Genomic DNA, 19,136 nt, shown 5'->3' with positions numbered 1-19,136 from the left:
AATACCGTGTCAGACCGGTTTAACGGGTCCAATTGCCATTGATGCCGGCCTTCTTCTTCTTCTTTTTCTTCTGTCGCCTTGGTGTTTTCACGTGCATGGACGCAATCGTTGACCCGCCGACGAAGAGCCCCACACGAAGAGGTAAGCGAGTAGGACCGGGTCGGAGGATTGCACCAACCCCCGCACACCTCCCTTTTGGGAAAATGCCAACCACACTCGAGAAAGAAGAAGAGAACAGGGGAAAGAAGGGGAAGTAATGCAGTTCTCTGTTTTCTTGCACCGCCCCAAATAACACGTATGATTACATGGTCTTCTAGTTCTCCGTCAAACAAATGAATATGTAAAAGAATGATCACGAAGGGAAAAAGGGAAGGAGCGATGTATGTTCAACAGCAACCAACTGTGGCCGGAAAATTGCAACTGCAGGGCTAGCTGCAAGATTTATCGGGAATAATGTTGTTGTTGTTGATGATAAGATTGCTGCCGTTGACGGTCTGATGATTGCCGCCGATGATGGACTTGATGGCGGCAGTCAGCGCGGCCGTGAAGTTCGGGTCGGCAGTTATGGCAGCGGTCGCTGCGTTCACCGTTTCCGCCATCGAGGGTGGCATGACTGGCTGCGCCTTTGGGTGTGGGAACTGGGCGGCTGCCATCTCCAGCGACATTTGAAGCCCTGAGAACGTCGACTGGTTGTGTGGCGTCTGGCCGAAGACCTGCGGTAGGGACGGGGGCTGAGAAGGCGCACTGAAGGCCGGAGCGGCGCCAGGGTAGGGGACGTGGAACGGGCCGGCAGGTGGCCTTTGGTACTGCAAAGGGTTCGTCGGGTTTTGGGTGAGATCCAACGTGACGGTCGGGAACGGAGCAGACGCGGAGATGGTCGCCATGTTCGACGAGCACGGCAAGATGGTTCTTGCCAAGAAGTTCGAGTTCATCAGTCCGTCAGTGCTCGACATCGACCCGGAGAGGAGCATCGACGCTGCGGCAGAGGTGGTCGACGCCATGGCCATCGCGGCCGGTGGGAGCGGATGATTGTGAGTGCCCTCGTATGTTGTTATCAGTATCGAACGATCATCGGCACACCGTTGAACCTAATCGGAGAATGCAGTGCATCAGCGAGAGTTATGTGCTTAATGTTCATGCTAACAGCGGTACGAGGAGATGGGCGCTTACTTGCTTGCGGACGGGACAACCGGCTGCCATGGTGCACCTGTAATAAGCTCTCGGGCACGGGTTTCCCTTCGCCATCTTCTGCCCATACTTCCTCCATTGACATCCATCGGTAATCTGCAAGGAATTCAGAGTCTTATGTACTCAACAGATTGGTGCATCGTCGTAGGTAGACATCCAATTAAGGGTCCTAAGCTTACCATGGGCGCTTCCGAACGAGCTCGAACAGAGACACGAGCTTTCCTCATGGTGGCTTCTTGGGCATGGTCAGCAGGCTTTGTGGGGTTCAATTTTTGAGCCTTATGGGGGTTCCAGCTCTGTTCTGCCGATCCTACTTCAGCGTTTCCCGGTGGCGAGGCGGATCGATCGGGGCTTGCCGTCGACGAGTCCGACGTTTCTTCGTCGTCGGCTGCTGGGCCGAGATCCATGAACTGCCTCGGGACAAGCACTCCTCCATGGTCGCGATCTTTGGCATCAGTCTTTTCCTCCACCATAGCCTGGATTTGAATCAGCTGATTGGCTCGATTGCTCTAATAGATTGGAATTGGGTTTCTTCGTACAGACACGATCCATCTTACCTCATGTGCTTGCGGGGTTGCGGTCTCTCGTTGGTTCCGCTGTTGCATCAGTGTGGTGAGATGCATGTGCAGGGAGTTGTAGCTGGTGGTCACTTGGCCGAGAACTGCCCTCAGCTTCTGGTTCTCTTCCTTCATGCGTGCCACCTCCGCTTGCATGGCGGCCAGCTGAGTCAAGCAAATTCAGAACTATTAGTTCTGGATGATTAGAAATTGGATGATCCTTCACTCAGGCAAAACCTCTAACCTCATTCATGCCTTCTTTATCATCCTCATTCTTCGACGACCCGTCGTCCACTGTCGACCGATCACTGGCCGTGTTGGGAGTTTGAAGGTGCAATCCAGTCTAAATACATCAAGAAGAATCAACGTCATACAATCTAAGAATCTTTTCCGACGAAGTAATGTAGAATTACGGGTCCAGTGAACACAAACCTGAATGGTGAGATCTTCCTTCTTGATACTACTAAGACTCGGCACCTTGAGATCCAGCTCTGTCTCCACCAGGCTTCTCGAATTCTTCTTCTCACCCGAGAAGAAATCCACCTCACCCACAGCAACGCGGTCGTCGTTGCTCACCTCATCTTTCGCCAGCAACATCGTCCGGACATCTCTGCGGGGGTTGAGGCAGATCGGGAACTCGATGCCGGTGCTGACCATAGGGTGGCCGCTGGAGTCCATGGGCTGCTTTCGCTTGAGTGCACCACCGCCGTAGCTCAGAGAAGAAGTGAGGAAAAGAGGAGCCGATGTGTCCAAGGTGAGCACTCCCGTACCACCACTTTTATCCATATAACTACGGATCGTCAAACGATCGCAGCTGGATTGAATGAAAGATGGAAGTGAAGGAAGAGCGGGATGGGGACGGGGCGGAGGATGAGGAGGGTAAAGAGGTCTGAAGTCTTTAATCGCCGAGACGGGGAGGGCAATATAAAGGCCGGGGAGAGGACTTGGAGGGGAGTAACGATGACATCAGGTCGTGCGTCAGTGGAGGAGGATTCCGAGAGGTTTCCAGGGACGATGCGACCGCTTCGATGTGACCGCTTCAATGCGACCGCATCGCGTCTCACCACCTCCGATTGGGCTGGCGGATTCCACGTGAGAGTGAAAGCGAGCGAGCGCGAGATTACTTGAAGAACAGGTCAACTCCTTTGACTGGGCCCACCGTTCTCTGTTTTTCTACGGCATCTCACCCAGACAGCAAACACCGACTTCACCCTCACGAAGAATGTGGGCATCATCCTCCAACGCATGCTTCGGGACGGGGATCCCGTGCTCCCATGTCCACCCCTCCCTCGGCGGAGCTCAATGGGAAAAGGGCGGGAGCTCCACTTGTTTGACCCACTCACAGGCGGCCACGTGGGATGCGTCGTGGAACGCAGCGCGACCTCATCGTTTGCAGCGGTCGTATCTCCCCGTTCTTTAGAGCTTTGACCCTTTCAGGAAGAGAAAGAGAGAGAGAGAGAAGAGTACACGGAAAGGACATTGCGTGAACAGTAAGAACTACTCCTCCACACGGATCGTCGTCGTCATCACCATCTCGAACGCACGTAGTATTACCACGAGATAGGGGTGCTTAGGTGGTCTGTTGAATCTGCCCATCATCCGTCCCCGTCGATGTGAAGCAACCCGTGACTTTTGTACCAGCAAGTTGTGACTTTTGGACTCGAAAGAGGTGATGCTTTCTGAAGTCATTCAAAAAGCAAGTAAAGACATTCCCGGGGGTGCAGGTAGCGAAGGCAAAGAGCTCACCTGAAACGACGACGACCTCCATCGCTTCGTTGACTGGCATGGACACACCAGAGGCCCGCCTTTCCTTCTTCGACCCTAATTAGCTGAGATTGATTGCAGCGACCGTCGTGCATGGAATTAACTGGCAAACTGACCTGAGGCCGAAAAGTCAATCGACGACAAATCTATCCCTCGATCCGAGGTGCCAAGAATCAGCTGTGACAGATCCTCTTTTTGTCCTTTTTCTTTCCTAATATCCTCATTTGTCGCGACTGATGTTCTCATCATCTTTGGGTCCTCTTTAGCTGCTGTGCTCTCTCGATCGAAACTCTAACCCTGATCTTTAAGGTCGGATCACGGACAAAGTGAAGCGAATGTCCAAGGTTTGGAGTGGGGTTAGTAATCAAGCGTCTGTGTGACTTGGGTGCTGCTCCAACCATCGGTGGATCTGGTCATCGTGTGGTCGTCGGAGGCAGAGGACCGTTTCATGCACCGCCCTAAACTAATGCATTGGTCGTCGACGACGATAAGACGGAAACGTCATCTTACGTGCCTCGCTGTTCCCACAGGAAAAAGTCGGAATAGCGTGTGATGGATGGTATACACAAAGACTAGCATATGGCCTTCCAAGATTTCAAATACGGAACTGCCACCTTGAAAATTAGCTTTGGTCATTTGTATATGTACGCGGATTCTTCGTTGAATCACTCGTACAAGGATGATTACTATCTTTTTGTGTATTGAGAGGAAAATAATACTTGACGCTTTATTGATACTTGACGTAGTTTTATAGGACTCGACACCAATGAGAGACAAACATAGAACGAGGCATCGATTGGTTCCGAATTAGCATTCTCTTTACGCCACTAGATTATGACGTAACATGTACTAAAAGGTCTTCGACAGATGGCATATTCTAATTAACGCAATTGGAGTACGTTGTGCATTACGCATCGAATGCATCTTCATCATCCAATATGCTCATAAGATAATCCCTTTTCAACGAACGCCTGCTGTGCCGACTTTGGTCAATTCGTCTTGATGTGTACTCCTTAGACTGCGGAGCAACGGAGCAACACGAGAGAGCACAATGGTTCCATCAGCTCACCGACGCGGCTGAAAAGCTCCGACATCAATTACCGAGAAGCACACAGTTTGAACGTGAAACAGAACTCTTAATGGGTCACAGAAACCAACGAGAAAATAAGAGCAGCTGCGGTGGCCTTTTCTGCAACTTCAACGACGGCGTTGGACAAAGAAGAACCCTAACTTGAAGGTCTTGCCTCCGGTCCATTCGATCAGGATATGCATGTGAATACGAAATGGTTTCTCGGTCTACTTCCGTCAGCAAAACGCCTGGTTGCGCTGATATGTTGGACCAGTCTTTGTGCCGTGAGAGATGAGAAGAAGCACCGTCTACATCTGAAGACTTTTTTGAGATGTGAATTCCCTGAGAACTCCACCTCTTGTTATATGACGATCTCAATATAATACAATAAGGAAAGGAAGGACCGCAAGGTGTGTGTTGTAAGAGCCTGAAGGGAAGAAGCTTCAAAGAAATAGTAGTTGGGACAAAGAGGATATATATATATATATATATATATATATATATATATATATATATATATATATATATATATATATATATATATATATATATATATATATATGTAAGAATTGACTGATATATTATAATGATAAGATCACGTGAATACACGACCTTCCAAGAAACCACGTAGAAAAATGCGTCTCTTAACGATGCAAATTGCACGTTTGATGGATCCATCTTACTTATTAGGTCAATTATCTGAAGTCTCTCTCTCTCTTCTTCTCGTTGGTCTCTTTTGTTTATTGTGTGGAGTTTTCTATCATGTGCAGTGAGCATTTCCAACCACTGCAACATCCGAGTTAACGTGATGAGACGGGTATCCGGTGACCTTCGCTTGCCGGTGGTAGCAAATACTCCACGGTTACTATCATCGCCTTCGTCAGCAGCCCTCACCCTCTTCTTCTCGCCATTAATTCCTCCTGCAGATTCCATTGCTAGTATCGTTTCATGGAAGCTAGCAAAGCATCAAAAGAGTGTTGTTCTGCGTATTACTGGGCTTGATTGGAGCAGATTTCTCTACCTGATCGCCACGTTGAATATTTGGCAATCGCTGCCGCCTCGCTCGTCGTATTAATTGTTCTTCGTACCGCGGTGACTTCAAGAGGCAAGAGGGAGAAGGTTTCAGCTTATAAAAATGTGTGGCATGGAGTACCAGTTAGGCTGATGTGACGGGCCGATGTAGTAGGTCGCCGGTCACTGCATCCGGTGCCGTCTTCTACTGGATTTAGACTTGCAGCTGGTTTCCATTCTTGTTCTCCAACCTTGAATCCCTAGGCTTTTTTTTGTCCACTGTGTTTACCCAAACAATATTTTAGACCGCTACAAGTTAAAGTATTGGCATCACGATAAGGTTAATTCTTTTTATGATTTTTGTTATTTATGATGTTAACAATACGTAAGCTTCTAGTCACATATGATAAGATTATTCTTGGGACGAATTTAAAAAAAAAAATCTGATTTTAAAGAATTTTTGCCAAGTTTTTTTTTTTTTATGATTAATGATTTTATCTTGGTCATCTTTATCCGTAGTCGCTTCATCGTTGGTTGCCTCCAAATATCGACCACTCTAATCTAATCATGTTAGCTCCACATATCGGGTGTCTCTACATGCTTACCAATGAGTTGATCAATTCAATCCTATCAGTAATTGAATCTACGTATTGTGCATGCTTGTGAGGAAGGAGAAGGACGTAGGTAAAGAAAAAGGAAGGTTAACGATCGTGAACGAGGAAGGAGAGGGCCACGAGTGATAGTGGAGGGTGGGACAAGGGAGATAAGTAGATGGTGGGCAAACCTACGTGCGGAGGAGGCCAAAGGTGTCGTGGGTGATTGTTCGAGACGAACGAAGACATTGACGGGGTGGAGGTGTGGCTAACCGTGCAAGTCGACTTACGGAGACTCAAGTGGCTAGAGGCTCATAGGATCCAATCTTTTTCTAATCAATTATATTTGTCAAAAAAAAAAAAAAAACGTTTTCATGCCATGACATGGATGCTATTGATTTAGTAATGGATTGTTTGCTTGTACTTTTGCTTTGGCTCTATGAGGGTCAATCGAATGAATTTAAATCCCACGAAGCCAAAGCCATCACATCCACCGAAATCACACCATCGGTAGCTACACGGGTGGGTGTATTTTATTCCGCAATGCTGATCAATCAGATTAGGTGTAAGCACTGTCTATCACAAGCAGGCATTCTAAAACAACTGCAAGCACCCAACAAATCAGCACCAACTCCTCCTACCCTCCCTCCTCGTTCGTTCTTCATGGTTTATCGTGTCAAGCAAGCTTCAAGAGGAAGACCAGCTTTAGATGCATGACCGTGACAGCTCCCCTCCACTCCCCATTCATTATTGCATGCATGAATGCAAACAGTAAAAGCCCTAAGCCTTGCCGTAGCAAACCATCTTGTCCGGCGACATGTAGTTGGTACACTATGACTTAGTAGTATGCCGATGACAGCAGCTTCGCCACGCGGTTTACGTGTCGTGGGAGGCTAAGCTTAAGCATGCAGTGGAGAGTTGATGGGAGGATAAGCTTGGTGGATCATATCCACATCAGCTTTTATACAAGGGGGCCACCTTATCTACATCTCTTGTTGTTGTTCCAGAATAATGGCATAGGTTGTCATATCGTAGTGTCACTATGATAAGCAGGAACAGTAGAGCCCAGATACATACTCACATACCCATACATAATATGGTGCATATACTTCAACATAATTAACCATCTTTAAGCTGCTTCCGCGAATCCAACCCTAAGATTGCCGTAGTCAAACACAGTGTGATACGCTCCCATGAAAACATCACCGAGTACCCTGTGGCCATGGAGGAATCACACATACATCAGAGGCTGACTCCGGCTACAACCGGGAGTATGTACTGTAGAGGCATATGGAGAAGGTGGCGTACCAAAGTGGACCTTGGGGCACATCCAGAGCTGTAAATCCACTGATGCACTGCTCAGATCCTCCACTGGCAACTTTGAGTATGTACTGTAACAGATGAGCAAAAATTAGAGATGATCAGGCCATTATTGTATTCAAAGAACAGTTGAAACTTGATCAGAAGGAATTATTCGAGTTGTGCACAAGAACAAGTCAAGTCCTTTGAACATATGAAGCTTGATGCAAAGCAACCATGATACCCAGTTTCAAATGGACTAATCTGCCACAGATGCTGAAGAGAAGCTCTCATGTCCATACCCATCTATCATATAAGGAAATGTATGTTTCCTGCAGTTCTCTGGTCTACAGACCCACAGCAAGCGCCTCACTCATAGTGGGAATATGGGATAAATAGAATAGGATCATCTAAAGCAATCAACTAGAGATAATAATAGGATCATCTAGCATTAAATTTTAGATGTTGGATTCTATCAAAAAGACAAGTGTTAGTCGCAGGTCATCCAGTCCTTTCACACATCAGCATTAAGTGCTTGATGCAAGTAGATTAAGTGCTTGATGCATCAGTCTGATCTGCGGTTCTTTTCCCATGGTCAGGCGAGTAAAACTAACCTTGGCAACATCCTTTCAAGTGGGATTCTAGCAAGTGAAATGAACCAAAAGAGCTGATTTGATTTAATAGGAGCAATCATACTTCATTATTCTAATGGAAAGTCATTAATTACTATCTACCTGCTCTGGCCTGAGGTCAAAATTCCTTCCACCAATATTGAAAGTTATCACAGGCATGGAGGGGAGACTATTACAGTCGACGGCTGATTCCCCCATGGGACTTGGTATTCGCTCGCATAACTGCAATGAACAAGGGAAATATATACAGACAACATCCGAGGCTAAATAAAAGTGTCTCCGGATGCAACCTCACCTCATTGAGATAGTTCAACACCTGCTCTAGTGTCTTGTTCTGCGTGAGCTGACTTTGCATCCATACGACTGCCATTTCACAGTAGGAACACATACCATTGCTGAGACCACTATCTAATTTTTCGACTTGGTTGTCGACCACACTCTTGATGCCCAAACTGCGTACACAGAAATAGATATAGTAAAGGAAAAGAAATATATTCTGAGAGTTACATATATAGAAGAACATTTTATTGATGCGAACCTGACCCCTTGAGTTCCATTGAAAGCACAAAGACCAATCTTAGAACAAATCTTCGCTGGTTCTTCCTACAACAGGAACCACAGAATTAATGAAATCATTTGTCTTAAACATTTGATGGAAGTCCTTCAAAAGAATTCTGTCTAGAGGATAATGGTAAGAACCTTTGCTAATATCATGTTCATAATGGTTTCACCATATTGTGCAACTACTGCTTTGCACTGTTGGCTAACAACACCATCCGCTCCAATTTTCTGGTTTACCTCTGCGATAACAGTCTGCAAAGAAATTTCAAAAAACTTGTTAGCTACACCAGTTTTAATGAGATTGCATACAGGGATTATGACTTTCAGATCCAAGAAGTACATGTTTATGCACATAACAGATCAGAAACTATGGTCTTAACCAGAAAGGGCACTACGGGCAATCACAACTGGCCATTAACATTATAGCTTCAAGACTATGAAGAATAAAGGTTATCAATATGATTTTGCACATTAGCTGAACTATTTCATAAGAAGCTTAAAGGTCAGTTATTTCCTAATTTTTTTTCCAGATTTCCTAAAATGGAAATCAGTATCTTTTTCTATATAATTTTTTTGTCAAACTTTCTAATTCTAATCACTGCCAGAATACATATTCTACGGTATATGTTTCTGTTGGTTTCTTATGCATAAGAAGCCAAGAATTCGATAATAGAATTTACTAGATCTTTTAGGAAGTAGCTATACAAGTAATGTAAATAAGGTCCAGACTAATTGTTTATGCATCAAAGTTGCACACAGGCCACTGCAAAATGACGACTGCATTTGTCCATCCTCGAAAGAATTGCTTGCAAATTGTGACTTTTGAAGTATCACAAGAACAAAGAGTGTTGTCAATGAAATGTTGGCATGCATATGAAAAGTCAAGCTTTTAAATATGTGTATATAGAATTTCAAACACTTGAGGGCTACAGATCTCTAAAAGTGCGTGAAGTTCTCACGAACATATATCACACAGATATGATGAAAAAAAATGCCTATAGAGCAAACTAAAAATACAATAATAGATATAAAGGGAGGCATGCCATATCTTCACATGTAATTTTTCAAAACTTACTGTTGGGCCAGCAATCAGTGAAGTTCCAGAATCCACAATTGCTGCACATCCTCCAGAACAGAATCCTGAAATCAAATATGTACCAAGCTTAAAAAGCGTAAAATGAAAGATTTATTTACACTAAAATAAATTTTGTTAAAAAAAATAAAGAACTTGAATGCACTACCAGTTGTTTGGCCGCCAACAAGGACATCTTCCATGTCAAACTGCAAAAGAAAACTAATAGATTACATAAACAGAAAGAAAGACTAAAACTTATATGCTCAAATAAAAATACATAATCAACCTGCCAATAGCCTTTCTTAGTTATGGGAACATAAACGTGTTCGCCTTTGTAATGCTCTCGGTCAGTCCCTCCGAAAACAATTTCACCTCCCTCCCCTTCATTTGCATTCCGGTTGAACCAGAAAGAGAATATAGGCTCTTTAACAAGACTTTGATTGACCATGTTGTACCTGTCAAATAAAAGAAGCTAAAATTAATTTATTTCAAAGTTCCATTGACAGTTCCCTTTTGGCACTAGAATCATGATGAACGGAATATGACACCTATTGCAAACATTACAAGCAATAGCATAAGCATTAAATCTAGAAGTGTTCGATAGTTTTGACAAAGCCCCTTCTTGATCACATGAAAATAAAAAATTATAATAAGGTATTAATATTTGTGGCATGATGAGTTTTGGTATGCTGTTGGCAGTCCCTGTTGAGGAAAAACTAGTCACATAGCATAACTGTGATATAAAATAGCCTGAATAGGCATGATTAGGAAATTTGCACAAGACTACTAATTAAGGATCTGTTTCTCTTTGTAGTCTCTCATGCAAGGAGCATTTTTCTCCAAAGTTGTTCACATCAGACAGTGATAAATTTGATCAGAAACTGATTTTTCACACCTTCAGTAAGCCTCTGCTTTGTTTTAAAAGAACTGATTATAGAGAATCACTATGTAATATAATACATCTATGCATGCTCCCACTCATGCATGCTCGCATACAAATAGATAACACACAATAGAAAATATAGAATATAGATTTATTAAAGTGTGCAGTATAAAACAGCATTAAATTGATGGTCCCTACGTTCCCCTTACATGAGAATACCACCTATAATGTGTATTTGTGAGCACATTTTATATATATGTTCTGCCAACCTAAGATTTATAACTAGTTGGCAATTGATGATCCAATCCATTTAGTTGATTTATACCCCTTATAGCATCTAAACACAAAATAACTGATTGCCTAAATGCATGTTGAGTTTAGTCAATGGTGCAGAAAAAACAGCTGTTGCAGCTGAGTTAGTCACAAGAAAAAGATAATAAAAGCAGAAACGTGTCTTCAAATAAGAAACTAAAATCATCGGCTCCCTTTTCTGGAGCTAGAGAGAAAGCTGTATGATAAAGCAGCTAAAGCTTAACAAATTGCCAATATGTTACCAAGCCTTGAAAACCAATATTTTAATTAGTTTTCTGTCTTTTCAATAGGTACACTCATTTTAAGATCATCGGGAACATCAAGACTATTTCTTGATTGTTTTTAGCCATAGCCTAGCATATGAAATATTAACTTTCCATGATAATGGTTATTGGTTCTTGAACCTGAGGGTCTTTTCTGCCATTGGTTAAAAATGTAATGATGGTGGATCCCTTCAACTCTCCTTTCCTTTCATATATCTGCAGCAACTTATTTTTATAGACAGTTTGGCCAATATCGTTAAGTACACAAAAAGTCAAGGTATGCAATTTCGAATAATACCGCTCGGTATGGGTAGTACGTACCGGTCCGTCAGTTTACCGGTACACAGACCGCCCGTTATCGGACGGAACGATATATATATATATATATATATATATATATATATATATTTTATAAAAGGCGACGTTTCGTACCATACCGAGCGAACGTCGAAACTCCGGTACGATACGAAATTGCATACCTTGCAAAAAGCAATTAAGATAACCCTCACATGTTAGTCCAATTTGGGCCAATGCACTTGAGCTGACACATGGACCCAAGTGCAAGATAAAAATATGGGCCAAATGTTTATGGGCTTTGCAAAGACCCATATATGGGCAAATGCACTGTGAAACATTAAACAGCCTTTGGGTCTTTGCAAAGCCATTGTGATAACAGTGACTTGGTTACCATTTGTCCTAAACGCTTAAGCTGATCGGAAAGAACCCAACTTACTATAAGCTATAACATAAAGAAACAGCCTTTGGAATCTCTTGTTAAAAAATAAGAAGGAACAAACAAAGAAACAAAGGAAAAATACCATCAAATAATGACAATCACAAGCAGTATTACTCAATATGCACTGCATACCATATAGGCACTGCATTGCCAACTGAGATTTCTTCAAATCCAAGCCCAAGTATTCCATCAAATTTTGCCACCAAAAAGGTAATACTTGGCTCCCTTGTGGCTTCAATGAAGGCCTGAAATAGCAGCACTGTGAGTTTGCACTATCCATAACACAAGATAGAACCTTCCAAAACTACACGGGGTAGAATACATCAGATTGAAATCCTATGAAGCTCCATATCTAATTGTTGGCAACAATGTCATGTGATGGGTTTAAGAAACTATAAAGGCAAAAATTGCATGATTGACTGGGATTGGAATTCCATAGGATCCAGACCTGATCCTTAATAACAATGTCACCAATTGTGACATGATCTTGACTAAAGAAACCTGATATTGATCCGGTCCCATAGTGAATATTTGCAGATTTACCTGAAAAGAAGATAAAAAGAATTAGTTTGAAGTGTTCTCCAAAAAAATAAGTTGTTCATTCAACATTCAGGAAAAAGGCAATAAATTTATAGATTCTTACAATTAGTAATATTGTTTCCCAAAGAAAACACTAATTTATAAAGTAACATAAATACAGAGGAAATCATTCAAGAATCTTAATGATAATACCAGATTATTACTGAACATGGGTGTAATGTGCTAGGCAAAGAGGACAGCGGCAAGAACTTCCAAGACACAGCTAACCACATACTTATCTGATGACAGCTATACGTATCCAAGATGATGACTGAGTAGGAACTATTGTGACCAATTAAGATGGTCAATCCAAGCACAAACTGAAATGTTAGTGTATGCTGATATGCAGCCATGAGAAAAAAGCCTACATTTATGTTGATGAGTCAAGATATAACCGTATAAGAAAATCTAGAAGTCCATAAGGCACAGGTGGATTAAAGGCCTAAATGAAGGTATAACCATGTGAACAGATGGCAGAATCTATACATTAAGTTAAATAACTCAATATTTTCTTAAAATTATTTTTTGGCGAAAATGTTCTTGAACTTCTTACAGTTCAAATCATTGCTAAAATCGAATAGGTAGTCGATCATGATATAGAAAAAAGGCACCTCCATATCAAAATATGGTTTCTTATATCTTCAAAGTACGCATTAAATAGTAAAAGTGGAAGTACTAGTACTAATTATGCAATTAAGGATATAATAGATCATACAAAATGATAATAATCTACAGAGAAGCACAGAAAAACAGAAAATTTTATAGTTCGAGTGCACCTGAAGGTATAAAGCATTGCAAAATATTTATCTTTTTCTTGCAAGCTTCTGTCCTTTTCTTTGCTTAATGAAGACTATCCTATATGAGTGGCCAGCAGTGATGAAAAATTAACAGGTAAAAATTGCCAGTCACAAAGATCTGCCCTTTTAAAATCATAAAATATAAGTAAAAAAACACTGTTATTATAGAACATATTGAAATCGACCTCACAGATCTGAAAACTCGAGGGTTAGTTGTTGAATGAAAAATAATACTATTTGAAGTTCTGTTAACTAAAAATAAGTAATAATTGGTTCACTTAGATCTGACCTTTAAGAACAAGAGTATGAGCATGCATGTGGTAAATCTAAACCAGTGATATCCACACAACATTCAAACATGTATCATTGACGGATTCCAAATTCCTACTCAAGCATGATGCAGGAGTGTCTGAAGTTATTGAAACTTATTATCTTACGCGGAAGTCAGCTATATTGGAATCAGATCCCAGGTAATTGCAATGGCTATTTGTTGCACCAACCATTTAAATAAATATCAAGACATGTCAGCAAAGATTACATGTGAGGTTTCAGAAGTAAATGAAGTTATAGATATTTCATTTTGTAAGGAATTATATGTATAGTGGAATTGATTACCAAATACTTGTGATGACTATTTGTTCCAACTACCAATAGAATAAAAATGACGTTTATTATGATATCAAGATCCTGCCAGTGGATAGATAAACGGAAATAGAGACGAACCATTCTTCTGATAGGTGCTCGACCGGCCCGATTTGTATTTGGCATGGAAGAAACAGGCGACCTGCGCAACCAAAACCACCATAATTATTCCCTTCATGACTTTCTTCAAATCAATCAGTATTGTGAGTTGGCTCACCGAGAAATAGCATTTGGAGGACGGAACCCACAAATTGGAGCTCCCGGTGTCGAAGACGACCGTGAAGTTCTGCGGCGGAGAACCGATCCCAATCTCCCCGAAGTACTGAGCGTTCATGTAGTTCTTGAGGGCGACAATGTTGCCGTCGTCCGGCTCCGCCGGCCCGTCCGGGCCGTGCTCAAGACCGGGACTGTCGCGGAGGAGGGGGCCATACTTACGGGCGGCCAGGACACCGAGCTCCTCCGGGTGAGACAGCCGCGCAGCGAGCCGGCCGTTCCGGTCCAGCGGCCTCTTCTTCAGCCCAATCCTGACGAGGCCGTCGGCGGAACCCGGAAGACAGACAACGAGTGTGAGGAGGAGGAGGCATGCGGGGAATGGTCTGCCCATCTTCATCATGCAAATTACAGACATGCCGCAAGGAAGATTTGTATACGAAGAGATAAAGATACGAGAAAGTTACTGAAAGGAAAAGCAGAAGGGAATGAGTCCGTACCAGAAGAAGTGTTGGAGAAAAGAACAAGTGAGGAATAGATTGGAAGATACTAATACAAAGCAGAGGCCAAAGTTGCTCCAGTCAACACCACGGCTTTTGATTGCACGGTAGTACCGATGTGTTTGGGAATCTGTATTTAATGAAGGCCTCCCGTTCGAAACCTTACGACAACATGATAGGCTTTACGATAAAAAATATGACGCTTCCATCTGTGGCTCGACGACGGAGTTGGCTGAGGCACATGAATTTGATGTACGGACGTCGTGCGGCGCAGACGGTGGGGCGCGTGCTCGTTAATGCTGTTGGCTCGGCGTAGGGAAGCCAGGACAAGAAGAGTTAACAGCAGCGACCCACCGATATTGATTGGTCACCAACTCAACCGTCATGCACACAGCGGAGGTGAAACAGATCCTATCTGTGATATTTTGTGGACGGCGTTGCTGTCTCCAGCACACCACAGTGGTCGACAATTATTGAAGGGAAAATGCAGTGAAAGATACCCGTGGATGCATTGATATACAAATATCAATGCAGAGGTCTTATCACTGAGAACGATATCCTTGTAATATATGATTAACGTAAGATACTTGTGTTCCTATTACATGTGCTCATCTATAAAGAACACTTGTACGTCTAATAAGTTGGTTCAACTTTTTGGCAGTGAAGTGTCTCAACATATGATGATGTACAGAGGTTGTAATCAAGGCTGATGTTGTAAGTTGGTTCAGCTTCCAAATTCTTGAACTGGACAACCATTACCAATTTGCTCGACACCAATTTACTTGATAAATCTTAGTTAAAAAAAAAAAGAACATGAAAAAAATCTTTATCTTCTTGAGCATGGGAAAAACCAAAGCAAAAATAAAACCATAGCACAATATTACCATTTAACATTTCGAGTCTGGACTCAGTTTGATCACAGTACAATGTTGCCATTTAACATTCGCATCTTACCGACCTTCCTATGGCCCAAAACCAATCACAAAATAATATGCCATATTAGAGAATATTTAGTGCCATGAATAGAAATATTCGAGTTCAAGAAACCAGGAAGCAAAAATTTTAATAAAAATATATGGGGCTTAAAATCAAAATAGCATATCTACAAGTTTCATGGTGAACAAGCACGTACATAAATCATCTGAAAGAAGTTCTTACATCAGCAAATTTCTCGAGTCTTATGCTGAGTTCCATAGCCTAATCAGAGTCAACTATCAAAACAAACATTCAAAATGTGACTTGTGGTTTTGAATGTTTGTTTTACCTTGAAAGGAGCAATCACACGTCCTTGTAAGTTCACCATCTAACAAATGGTACCCTGCAACAATTATGAAATAATTTTACCTTAAAAGGCTTCAAAAGTTGACAGTCTCTAAGCAGCTCCTTTTCTGAAAGCTGGTGATTTTCATCTTGATACATTCAAGACACCTTTACAACCTATGACAGAGAGACAAGTGTAATTACACCAGATAAAAAAGGTTAAACCAGATTGCGCTATACTAAGAGTTCTACATGTTCGCTACGTCATGCACAAATATAATTGTCTAGTATGTCTCGCACTACCATAACTATGTTGGAATTGCACCGATATTCTGTAGTGCCTATACAAGTCTCAAAATGCTTACTGACAAGAATTATCTAGAAAGGGAACAAGGAGGCAGCAAAGGCAGCTTAATTAAAAGACAACTATAATGCGTCTAAGAGAATAATATCAAGATACATTTTGATCCAGATAAAAAGCATTTCAATCCACTGGCTTCCAAGATACTATAAGAGAAGACCCTTGAAATTTGCTACAGCTTACAAGTACTTCACCTGCTTGAAACTTTCATACATGCTATGTGGTTGTTATAAGCCCTATCAAAATCAATATTACTATTATGAATTTTCATGATCTAGTGATGTGATTGCAGATAATGTACCAGGACAAAGCATGCCTCTAACTGCTCTTAGCTGGTTTGTAGCCATGACCTTGAGCTCCAGACTGATGTGATCACAGAAAACATACTTGTCCAACTTGTTAAATGATTTGCAGTCAGGACGCAACCATGAACAGATAAATACCAAAAGACATGTCTTAAAGACAGAATTACAAATATGGGTAGAACAAGATGTTGAGGGGAGGAAGAAAAAGGTACAAAGGAAGAAAAGAAGTGTTGGCCTCTTACTCCATTTAGTCCACAAAACTACCTAATTCCCAGACTAACACACTGTTGTTTCTGGAAGTATAGCCTTATACCTTGTCCATGGACCTATAAACCCCATTGTCAAACTCTGATTACCACTCATGGTTTTTTGCGACATTAGTCAGTATCAGATCATCGGATCATTCTCTACTATTATCACATCAAGAAAATTTTTTGCCTTGCATTAAAAAGTAAGAAGAATTGCAATCTTCACAAGACACTTGTGCATGTTGAGAAAACATTTGTGAGAGCATAGAATTATGACAAGCACTCTGAGCATTAGTCAAACAACTGGTGACTGTAAAAACCGAATGATGTAAAATGAAATGTTGGTGGCATGCAGCAAGAGTTCAAGTAAATGTTTAGCAATATATATGCATGTGCTTATATACTATATATATATATGTATATACATACATATACACAAGACACATATACATGTACACAAGTTCAGAAGATACCGGTTCTATACTGAAACCAGAATCTTGTCAGAGTATAACAGGTCAACCTGTATAGTGTTGATAATGGTCTAAACAATCCAAAATTTTTAAATAATGTTGAGTGTCGGCATCCTTCAATTTTTATTTTTCTGAATAGAAAGTTGGCATCTATGCAGCTTCATTCTAATAAGTAAAGAAGCTAGTTTCTGGAATCGAACCTTGGTCACTCACCTCGCAAGAGAACAACCTAACTCTGACACTAAGGTTTGCCCTCTATAAACAAGCATTGGAAGCAACAAATATTATTGTTTATCCTAAAACAATGGTAATCACATAAAGATGATGAACTTTTTATACCTCTCAATGCAGAACTTAAGCCTTCAATGGTAGATGTAATAGCAGCACAAGCAATCTGATTAAGATCTGCCTGAGGTTGTTGCACCCAATATGCCAACATGAAAACAGATACTGCATGAACATATTGTGTAACATGTTTGTGATAAGAAAAGTTTAAATTAAGAGATTCATCTAAGAAGGACTTAAGAATTCTTGTGAGCGACAACCATGCTTATGAAAAGATATCTGGACATCACAGGGTACAAATGTACATATGGACACTCTCTGCTTATGGGCAATACCAGCAACCATATGTGACACTGAGCAATTCAATCCACCGAAAGCATAATGTACATTCCAATGGATCTTTTACAACAGCACTACATTCTCAACTCAGACTCAACAGAGAGCACATAATTCACTTCAAAGAAAATGAAGGTTGGCGAATTTAGCAAGAACAAATTAGAAAGAAGGAAAAACATAAAGAGGCAAATAACTTCCTAGCAACATAAGAAACCCACATTAGTGAAAGATACAAGACCAGAAACCCACTATAGATGAAGCTTGAAGTTTCTCATATATTTCAAGAACAAGCTTCTCCATCCCAAGAACCAATACGATGAATATAACCACTGTATCTAGAATATGATCATGCTTTTCCTGTTTTTGGTTCCAGTTGCTGGAGAAAAAGAAACGGATGAACACCAAAAAGCGGTATGAAGATCTAGAACAAGATGGGTCCAACGGTGTGAAAACGCTAAAGATGACCATAACCATGACGACGATGTGGAGGAGGACGAAGACGAAGAGGAGAAACAGCTCACCACATCCCGTCACCCACCGGAGAAAGCGGACCAATCGCCATCAACAGTAAGAACCCCAAGAGCAGGGCCAGCGACCGTTATCCCTTTAGCGGTTGCTAAGATTTCACGAACGGCCTTCGAAGGCCGGCAATCAAAGAGATCGAAACCCTTCATCTCCTCCTCCTCGTCATCAATAACAAACCCAAGAGCAGGGCCAGCGACCGCCATCTTCTTTAGCGTTGCTAGGATTTCAATAACGACATTCAAAGGCCGTGATATCCTCCTCCTCATCGCCCTCCAAAGCGGAGCGGGGAGGGGCGGACGTCGATCGCCGGTTTGAAGGCGGATTGGCGGGATATCCTGAGGAATTTCCTGGGGAGGATGATGGTTGGGTTAGAGATCCGCGGAAAAGGTTGGCGCATCGAGGAGATCGTAGAAATCGGTGGCTTCGCCATGGAGGAGGCAGAGAAGAGGCGGGAATCGGAGAGATTAGGGTTCTCTCGGTTGGAGAAGGGAGGGTTCGGCGTGGGTAGGTCATTTCAACCCGTCAAGAAACCGTCTCGAAATGGTAACCGAAATAACGAACGCCCTCCGTGGGCTGGAACTGTGGGCCAAGTCTCCCACTTGCTGGGCCCCTACAAATTTTAATATATCTTCCAAATATTAAGATTATTACTATATATATATTATATTATATTTA

The 19,136-nt window shown here is 42.1% G+C and overlaps 2 protein-coding genes across 3 annotated transcripts; both read right to left on the bottom strand.

Moving 5' to 3' along the window:
* Nucleotides 1-244: 244 nt before the first annotated feature.
* LOC104001039 (probable WRKY transcription factor 31) lies at nt 245-2,644 on the bottom strand. Its single transcript, XM_009423216.3, has 6 exons — nt 2,178-2,644; nt 1,990-2,088; nt 1,746-1,910; nt 1,368-1,664; nt 1,171-1,284; nt 245-1,088 (listed from the first exon to the last, which is right to left on the bottom strand). The coding sequence occupies exons 1-6, from the start codon at nt 2,529-2,531 to the stop codon at nt 429-431; spliced, it is 1,689 nt and encodes a 562-aa protein (XP_009421491.2). The 5' UTR covers nt 2,532-2,644; the 3' UTR covers nt 245-428.
* A 4,462-nt stretch (nt 2,645-7,106) lies between these two features.
* On the bottom strand, nt 7,107-14,826 carry LOC104001038 (aspartic proteinase oryzasin-1). Of its 2 annotated transcripts, XM_065169735.1 has the most exons (14): nt 14,672-14,826; nt 14,179-14,565; nt 14,043-14,103; nt 12,392-12,486; nt 12,076-12,188; nt 10,036-10,204; nt 9,916-9,955; nt 9,750-9,814; nt 8,813-8,926; nt 8,652-8,716; nt 8,409-8,565; nt 8,216-8,335; nt 7,491-7,573; nt 7,107-7,396 (listed from the first exon to the last, which is right to left on the bottom strand). In XM_065169735.1, exons 2-14 carry the CDS (start codon nt 14,563-14,565, stop codon nt 7,312-7,314), a joined length of 1,554 nt encoding a protein of 517 aa, XP_065025807.1. In that variant the 5' UTR covers nt 14,672-14,826; the 3' UTR covers nt 7,107-7,311. The 2 variants fall into 2 exon arrangements, with proteins under 2 accessions (XP_065025807.1, XP_065025806.1); XM_065169734.1 differs by lacking the exon at nt 14,672-14,826 and having other exon boundaries at nt 14,179-14,665.
* Nucleotides 14,827-19,136: the final 4,310 nt, after the last annotated feature.

Source organism: Musa acuminata, chromosome BXJ3-10, assembly GCF_036884655.1.
Source record: "Musa acuminata AAA Group cultivar baxijiao chromosome BXJ3-10, Cavendish_Baxijiao_AAA, whole genome shotgun sequence".
NCBI classification, from domain to species: Eukaryota; Viridiplantae; Streptophyta; class Magnoliopsida; order Zingiberales; family Musaceae; genus Musa; species Musa acuminata.
The sequence above is the reverse complement of the archived record's forward strand: the minus strand, read 5'-3'. Positions and strand labels throughout refer to the sequence as shown.